This window comes from Elephantulus edwardii, unplaced genomic scaffold, assembly GCF_000299155.1.
Source record: "Elephantulus edwardii isolate Elephantulus edwardi_28Jun2011 unplaced genomic scaffold, EleEdw1.0 scaffold00127, whole genome shotgun sequence".
In the NCBI taxonomy this organism is placed as follows: Eukaryota; Metazoa; Chordata; class Mammalia; order Macroscelidea; family Macroscelididae; genus Elephantulus; species Elephantulus edwardii.
The window spans coordinates 756,195-765,235 of NW_006399877.1; the positions used below are offsets into that span (position 1 = coordinate 756,195).

The 9,041-nt window shown below is 51.5% G+C and overlaps 1 protein-coding gene across 1 annotated transcript in view; it reads left to right on the forward strand.

Moving 5' to 3' along the window:
• ANKMY1 (ankyrin repeat and MYND domain containing 1) overlaps positions 1–9,041 on the forward strand; it is a 77,023-nt gene that overhangs the window by 47,404 nt on the left and 20,578 nt on the right. The window contains exons 14-17 of the mRNA XM_006893500.1: positions 5,324–5,437; positions 5,727–5,892; positions 6,336–6,411; positions 8,480–8,640. Coding sequence (XP_006893562.1) covers positions 5,324–5,437; positions 5,727–5,892; positions 6,336–6,411; positions 8,480–8,640 — 517 coding nt within the window. The remainder of the gene's footprint in view (positions 1–5,323; positions 5,438–5,726; positions 5,893–6,335; positions 6,412–8,479; positions 8,641–9,041) is intronic.

A 9,041-nucleotide genomic window follows, 5' to 3' on the forward strand; every position in this document is an offset into this window, starting at 1 on the left:
GTGCCCATCAACGAACGAATGGATAGAGAAGCTGTGGTATATTCACACAATGGAATACTACGCTGCATTGAAAAACAAGGATCTCATGCAATATTATTCAAAATAGGTGACCCTGGCTGAGTGAAATATCTCAGTCACGAAAGGACAAACACTGCATAATGCCACTGTTGTAAAACCGGACTGACATTAGGGTTGGGATAAGAATGAGAAAAACTGGATAAATTATGTATACTGCATTGAAACAGATGAGGGAGAGAACAGGTTAAAAGAGATATATGATAGGGTATTATGGTTATGACAGGAGTCCAGAATGAAGGTTGCCTTGTTGAGTGTACTCAGTACAGGGGGATTGTATACCAATGAAGGAATTTCTCTTTTACTTTTCAAAGAGAAGAGCAAACGAGGGGTGGGGTGAGGAGGGTGGGCAGGGAGAAAAGTACAACAATGAATGAATGGAAATCCAAAATCTCTGTAAAGGTTCATTAAAATTAATAAAAATAAATAAAATAAAAAGATTGGCACAGGATAGAGAAGGATATAGGGTTATTGTACACAGCGTTGCAACATACGCAAGCACCTTGACGGCATATAACAACACCAACACTGTGCATTTGACAGCTGGACAGTGAGCAAGGATGACAGAAGAAGAATTGATATTTTGAGCTGTGGTGTTGGACAAGCGTGCCGAGGTCTCATGGATGGTCAAATGAACAAACATATGTCTTGGAGAAATGCAGCCAGAGTGCTCTGTGGAGGCAGGGATGACAAAGCTTCATCTCACATACATTGAACATGTTACTAGGAAAAGTGCTTGGAAAGGTCGATGGTCAGTTCCTGAACTGGATAGATTGATACCGTGACTGCAGTAATGGGCTCAAGTGTGTCAGAGCTGGAGAGGACGGGACGGGGGGACAGGGTTCAGGTCTGTTCACAGGGTTGGTCTGAGTTGTACTTGACTTGACAGCACCTAACAACCACACAACACACAAAGAAACCAGACACACTGCCCTCAAGTCGACCCACTCACAGTGACTGTCGGAACAGTGAAGCTGACCCGTGTGGTCTACAGGGCTGTTCCCCTACCGGGCGGACGGCCTCATCTCACTCCTGCAGAGCAGCTGGTGGGTTTAAACAGTGACCTTCTCTTTAGGATCTGATCACTTTAACCACGGCACCACTGGAGAACCTCTGTTCTGGGCCTGGCAAACATGATCAGGGACCTGCTTCTAGAGGCTGCTGAGCTTAGACTCTTCCACTGGGGGTGACAGAGATCCTGTGTGCTGGACTGTAACCACTTAGCAGCCACTCCCCGAACCCTTGACCTCCTGTGTCTGTCCATTCAACTACAAGTCACACACTCTACTCCAAGCCACCAATCCACCCTCTGCTCACAGCACCTCACAGCATCCCCGCCAGGTCCTAAATGCTCCCTTCCTGAGCCCCGAACCTCTTCAGGGCAGAACCCCCCTCTCCTGCAAGTCTAGTAAATGCAGTTACTCAACTGAGTTCTACTGGTGTCACAATGAAAGCTGTGGTCAGCAGCCCTGCTCCTCAGCATCCCCTCCCAGTGGCCTGTCCTCCATGCCCCATCAGCCCTGATGCCGAGAGCCCAGGGCTCAGCCTGAAATCGTCTCTGCAATCCCAGACCCTGCCGTGAAGACCCTGACCCGCTTACCAGCACGCAGGGCCATGTGCTGGCTCTGAAGAACCACAAATGCCCAAAGGCCAGATGAGATGTGGGATAACATCAGGAGTGTCAGACATGGAGAAAAACCAAAGGTCCTTAAGAAGACCAGAAAGAAATAAATTACCAAAATGAGTGTTAAAACAGATCCTGAAGCTTGCTACCTTAGAACATAGAGAAGCTATGCAAAAGGAAGAAACGCCGGATGATAGCTGAATGGAAGGGATTCAGGAACTGAGCTGCAGGAAGGATTCCCTGAGGAAAATAGAGAATGAAGTGGAAAGTGTCAAAAGAAGATGGTTGGAATATGCAGTCTCTTTTACAAAGAGAATTTTTCAACATTGAGCAGTTCAGGAAGTAGCATTTGGTCAAGAACCAACAGTGAAGCTGCCTGAAGACATTGGCACAAAAGACTTCAGGAACTGGAAGTGAAGGTGTTTGATGAAACGAATGCGGTCCTGCATGTACTTGCTTGTTTATGCCAAGAAATTTGGAAAACAGCTACCTGACCAATTAATTGGAAGAGCTCCATGTTTGTGCCCATTCCCAAAAAAGGCAGTCTAATAGTACACAGAAATAATTGGGTGGTATCGTTAATATAACGTGCAAGTAAAATCTTGCTGAGGATTATTCAAATATTGCCAAAACAGTATATCAGCAGGGACTTGCCAGAGATTCAAGCTGGATTCAGAAGACATGGTGAAATGATTGCTAAGGATAGCCGATGTATATTAACCTTGGCTAAAAGCAGAGAAAGATGTTTGCATTTTATTGACTCTGCAAAGGCAAAGACATTCAACTATATGAATGAATCATAATAAATTACTTACGACATTGAGAGGAATGACAATCCAAGGATACTTCGTTGTACTCATACCAAACATGACCACACAGCCGAAGCAGCCATTTGAACGTAGGAAGGGTGTTCAGAAAAGCTGTGTGTCACCATGCATATCCAGAGCTGTGCACTGAGCAGACAGTTAGAATCTGAAGAAGAAAGTGGCATTGTGGGCTGCATGACGGCTCTCCAGCAGTCCACACGACAATGTGCTTGCAGAAAATGGAGATGTAAGGAAGGCATTTACTGACGAAGGTCAGACTACAGCCTTCGGTATAGATTACACCTCAACGTCAAGAAAACAAGAGTCTTCCCAGCTGGACCAAGAAGCAACATCAGGATGTTATTGTTGTTGTTCTGTGCCTCTGAAACCTGCCCTGTCCTGACCCAGTCTCACTAATTCCAAAACACCAACCCCCATTGCCCCAGTTACAGTATTAAACCATTTCATCCAGGGTCTTTCTCTCCTGCACTGTCCCTCCACCCTTCCAAGCATTATGTGCTTCTCCAAGGACCAGTCTCTCCTGCCACGTGCTAAAACTATGTCAAATGGAGCTTCAAAATCCTTGTCTCCAAGGATTCTTCTCTCCATGACAGACCTATTAGTTTTCTTGGTGGTCCAAGGTATTTTCAAGACTCTTCTCCAGCACCACAACTCAAAGGCATCAATTCTTCTTCTTGTCATCCTTAGTCATTGTCCAGCTCTCTGATGCATAGCAAGTAACAGTTAAGACCATGGGCTGAATCAGGTGCACCTTAGCCTATAGACTGACATCGTTGCTTTTTAGTACTCTGGAGAAGTAGATTTCCCCAGTGCAATTCATCTTTTCATTTCCTGACTTCTGGTGCCAAGAGTGTTGATTATGGAACCAAGCAAGCTGTAATTGTTAACAGCCTTAATTTCATCTCCTTCTATCATGGTGCTGCCAATTGGCCCAGTGGTGAGAATCTTTGTCTTCTTGATTTTGAGCTTCAATTCATTTTGAAGGCTGTAGTCCTTGACCTTATGCAGCAAGCGCTTCAGGTTCTCCTTAGTTTCAGCAAGCAAGGTTGTGTCATCTGCATAGCGGAAGTTGTTGATGACTCTTCCACCGATCATGATGCCACATTCCTCCTCATAAAGCCCAGCCTCCCTAATGATCTGTGCTGCATATATATTGAAAAGGTATGGAGACAGAATGCAGCCCTGATGCACTCCTTTCCAATTTTAAACCATGCAGTGTTTCCCTACTCTGTTCTGAGGACTGCTTCCTTGTCTAAGTTTCACATAAGCACAATCATGGAACAAAGAAAATCAGTTATTTCCTCTTACTTGGATCAACAATCAATGCTCACTGATGAAGTACTGAAGAAATCAAAGGCCGTTTGTTGTTACGTGCTGTTGAGCTGAGTATGACTCACGGCGACCCCATGGACAATGGACCTGAACCTGTGCTGTTCTGTGTACGGCACTGAGCACATCATTCAAAGACTTCTTTAAAATACTAAAAGGCCAGTGTCATGTTGAGATGTAGGGGGTTTATGCTTCACGTTACAGTATTTTCAATAACTTTATATGCATCTGAAATAGAGTCAATGAATAAGAAAGACTGAAGAAGAAAGGTTGGCTACCTTTGAATGCTGATATTGGCAAAAAATTTTGTATATACTGTTGTCAAAATACTGTCAGAAGGACGAAGGAATCTGGGAGTGCAGCTAGAACATTTGTTAGTAAAGATGGCAAGACTTTGTGTCACATATTCTGGTCTAGTTGTCAGGAGGGACCAGCCCCTGGAGAAGGTCATGTCTCATAAGTAGAGGGTCAGTGAAAAGGGGAGCCCCTCAGTGGAATGGCTGGCATGGCAGCTCAACAAGACAAGGACCTCCAACAGCAGTTCTTGGAAGGGTGGTGCAGGGCCCGGGCCAGGTTCTCCGATCCATGAGGCTGCCCGGAAAATGGTGAGCCCAGTGAAGCCTCATTAACAGGACAGAGAAACTCTGTCCCACACCGGACTATACTTGAGGACCAGCACCGTACACAGCTCTGGTAGGAGACACATTCCATCCAGAACAGGCTGGACCGTGGCCTAGAGAGAGAACCAGGACACTGAGTCACCGTGCAAAGGAATGGCCTTCAGGGAGCAGAGCAGCCGGCTCTGTGCCCTTGAGGGCGACAGGGCTGAGAGGGTCCAGGAGGAGCAGGCCAGGCGAGGGCGACAGGGCTGAGAGGGTCCAGGAGGAGCAGGCCAGGCCTGCTTACACTGGGCTGTAACCAGGCTCAAGCTTGCTGTCAGAGGCAGCAGCATGGTTCTGGACACAGCAGAGTCCAGGCTGAGGGGTGGGCATCGGGCTGCCCCAGAAAGTGAGCCCAGAATGAGCTCTCCTCTGCTATCCTTAGAACGCCCCACCCGAGTCCTTGTCCCTAAAGTCAGCACTGTTACCCTGCCTGTTTGCTCAGCCCCCTGACCCTCTAGAGGGTGCAGGTGAGGCCTGGGACTTTAGGGAGAGAGAAGACCCTCTGCCCTCAGGTCTAGCACAGAAGCAGCTGGAAGGGACCTGTGTACTCACTGAGCACTGTCCTCTGGACAGGGCTCTCTGTCCTCTCCTGTCATGACCTCCTGTCGCACCCCGTGTTATGACTCTCTGCACCCCTGCTGTCATGTCTCCCCACCTCTCAGCTCCCCTTCCCTGGAGTCATGGCCCCCAGCCCCTCAGCTGTCATGACCACCCTCTCCTGCCGTCACAGCCCCCACTCTCCAGCATCATGACCGACACCCCCCACTGTCATGGCCCCCTGCACACAAAGGATGTTTTCTCCACAGGTCGATCGGCTTATCAGTTCCGGGGCAGACATCCTGTACCCTATAACAATCACGCAGGGGGACAAGGTGGCTGTGGGCACAGCCGTGGACTATGGGTACTTCCGATTCTTCCAGGTGTGGCTTGGACTCGCCCCAGCCTCCTAGGGTGGCGGCTCCTGTGGGCATGACCTCTGCCCATGGCCATCAGGATTCCCTGACCAGCCCTCACTATATATTGTGAGCTCAGTGTGGCTGGCCACCTCCCCATGCCTCTGTCACTGTGGGTTCTGCTAAGATCCCGGGTGCCCTCTGGTGGACCTGGGTTGGGCCTGGTACTAACTCCATGGGCGTTGGCCCCTAGGATGGGGAGTGGGGTCTGCCCTCTGGGGGGCCTGGGCCTGGCACTGACCCATGGGCTCTGCAGGACCGGAAGATCGCCCACTGCCCCTTCCATACACTGATGCCAGCCGAGCGGGAGATCCTGCTGGCCCGCAAGCGCTTCCTGGAGTACCTGGGTGTCCAGCTGCGCCGCACTGTCTTCCTCAAGGAGGGCCAGTGGGACTCGAATCTGCTCTACCAAAGCAAGAAAGGTGAGCACACGGCCATAGTGGGTGGTGGGGCTGGAGCCAGCTGGGGCTCAGATCCCTGTGTGCTGGCCCCACCCAGGGCGGCCAGGGAACTCACTTCACAGAGCACCATGTCTGTGCTGTGCCTGGGAGGGCCGGACGTCACTGCCAGTGGACCACTCAACAGCTAGCCAGCTGCACGGTGGTCTTGGCCAGTGGAGCCCAGCAGCCCCTCACTCCCTGAGCCTGTGGACCCTTGCATTCCAGAATGAGGTTGTCTCAGCCTGAGCTGGGCCTGCAGGGGTCGGGAGCCAGCTGTTTGCTGGGTGGTTGGAGGCTGAGGGCCTCCAACCTGCCAGTCCTGGACGGCGCAGGCAGATGTGGGCTGGGCAGGCAGATGTGGGCTGGGCAGTCTGAGTGGCTGTCCAGGAGCCTGCATGGCGGCCTGACTGTCCCTCTCTCTGCAGCGGAGCTGTCTTCCGGTTCCAGAATAAAGAAGGGCTCATGGCAACCCAAGTGTCCTTACGAAGAAGGGCTGGAGCTGTAAGTGGGGACCGTGGTGCTGAGGACCTGGGAGTGGGGTCTGAAAGCTGTGGCTGGGCCTGACCAGGACCTCCGTCCCCCCTGAGATGGCCCTGACCCCAGGTGAAGAGTGTTTCCTCTCAGAGCTGCGGTGGCAGGTCTCCTTGGCACTAGCAGTGCACATTAGGCTGTTGACCTTAGGGTTGGGAGTTCAAAACCACCCAGCATTGCCCTGAGCAATTGAAAACGAACACCTGAACTGACCCCGTGCTCAGAGTTAAGTCTGCCTTCTGCTGATCCCCTCCAGGTGTCAGGGCTGCAATCTTAGTATTCTTTCTCCAGAGGACTGACTACTGGGTTTAACTAGTGGCCTTTTGGTTAGAATGATGCCGAATACTAGCAGGGCTCCCTTTCCTTAACAGCCCCCACGTGACAGCCTGGCCACGTGCTCCCTTCAGATTCCAAGAGGACTTCTCTGAGACACAGGATGGGGTGGGGTCACAGGCACATAGGGACCAGGGCAAGCATGAGCGAGATGTTAGGGGAGGAGAGAATGATAGAAAACCCCTAATTGTAACCAGGGAAGACAAAATTATAATATGTGTGCGCTTGAAGACGCCGCATGGGTGCTGGGGGACACTGCCCAGGTGCTCAGGGATGCTGCGCAGGCACTGGGGACGCTGCCCAGGTGCTCAGGGACGCTGCACGGGCACTGGGGGACCCTGCGCGGGCACTGGGGATGGGCGCTCATGACACTGTGTGCACTCAGGATGCTGCATGTGTGCTCATAGGCGCTGTGGGTCCACTTACAGACCACCGTGGTCAAGTGAAGGTCGCTGTTTAAAGCAGGACACATGAGAGCCTCATTTCCCAGGGCGCAGAGAAGCTGTGTTCTCTAGTCTGAGTGCAGTTGTTGTTGTTTGGTGCAGTCGAGTGGACAACGGCTCGCAGGGACCATATGAACAGCAGATCCGCACCTGTCCTACCCGGTGCCACCCTCCTCATCTCTGACAGGCTCGGTCCTCGGTCCTCGCTGAGGGGCCTCCTCTTTTAGGCTGACCCTCCCCCTTTCCCAGCAGGAGGTCTCTTTCCAAGGATGAGTCCCTTCTGACAACACACCCCAAGGTCGGTGAGATGGAGCTTCACTCCCTTTAAGGAACACCTCGGTTGCACTTTTTCCAAGACATGTCTGTCTGTCCTTTTGACAGTCTCAGTCTCAGGAACATTCAGGACTCTCTCCAACACCACGACTCTAGGGCAGCAGGGTTTTTTTCTGTCGTTCTTAATCATTGTCCAAACCTTCAGATGCACAGGAAGCAATTGAAAATATCCAGGCTGGGCTTAGGTATGCCTTGGTCTTTAAATGGACATCTTTGCTTTTGAGAGCTTTGGAGAGGTCCTTGACAACAGATTTTTCCCAATGTCACATGTCTTTTGATTTCTTCACTGCTGGTTCCAAGGGAGTTGGTTGTGGATCCAGGTAAAATGAAGTCGTTGACAATTTCCATCTTTTCTCCGTCTCTCAGGAGGTTGTCTGTTGGCCCAATGATGAGGATTTTAGTTTTCCTGCTGTTGAGATGTAATCCACACTGAAGGCTATAGTCCTTGACAAGGTTGTGACATCAGGTCACTAGCATGGTGAACAACTTGACTGTCACCAGAAGGACAAAAATGGGACGGGGACACAAAGCAAACACGTGCTCTGATACGCTTGCTTGATGTAAAGTTGCCGCTAACCTCCATCTGTGACAAGGCTAGAGCAGGTGTGCCTGTGAGCTGGCGTTCTGGTCCCCATGAGCGGCAGGTGTGATGTCCTCACACAGCCTAAGCTGTGCTTGCTTCCTGTGTTGACAGGTCTGTGTCGGCACCCCTGAGACAGGGGCTCAGGACTTCCCGGGGTGCCAGCAAGCACACTACTGAGCAGTGGCTGCTGGCTGTCCACCTGGGAGAGGCCTGGCACCCAGTGTCTGGTAGAGGCAGTGGGCTTTTATCTCGATGTGTCCTCACTTAGAAGGCTGGAGTTGGCTTGGGTGGAGGCAGGGGACGGGCAGGGGTATGAACACCTACTGACTGGACACTCCGCCCACAGGATCCCCATCTTCAAGTTCTGTTACCAGTGTGGCCGCTCAGTCGGGGTGCGCCTCTTGCCCTGTATCCGCTGCTATGGCATCTTGACCTGCAGCAAGTTCTGCAAGACCAGAGCCTGGAACGAGTTCCATAAGCAAGACTGCTGTGCCACGCTGGCGATGAGTATGTGTTCACCCTGCCCACTTCTGGGATTGCCAAGTGTGGGGACAGGACAGGCGCCAGGACAGCCTGGCTCTTGTCCACTGAGGGGCAGCTCTGGACAGTGTTCCAGCTGCTCCCACGGAGAGGACTTGTGGAGTCTCTCCTGGGATATGGAGGCAGGATCTCTGCTGTACACCTGGGAGGATGGCTGCTGCACACCTGGGGAATCGCTGCGACACACGTCAAGGTCTCTCTGCTGCACACCTGAGGGTCTCTCTGCTATACACCTGAGGGTCTCTCTGCTGCACACCTGAGAGTCTCTCTGACGCACACCTGAGGGTCTCTCTGATGCACACCTGAGAGGCTTTCAGCTGCACACCTGAGGGGCTCTCTGCTGCACACCTGAGGGTCTCTCTGCTGCA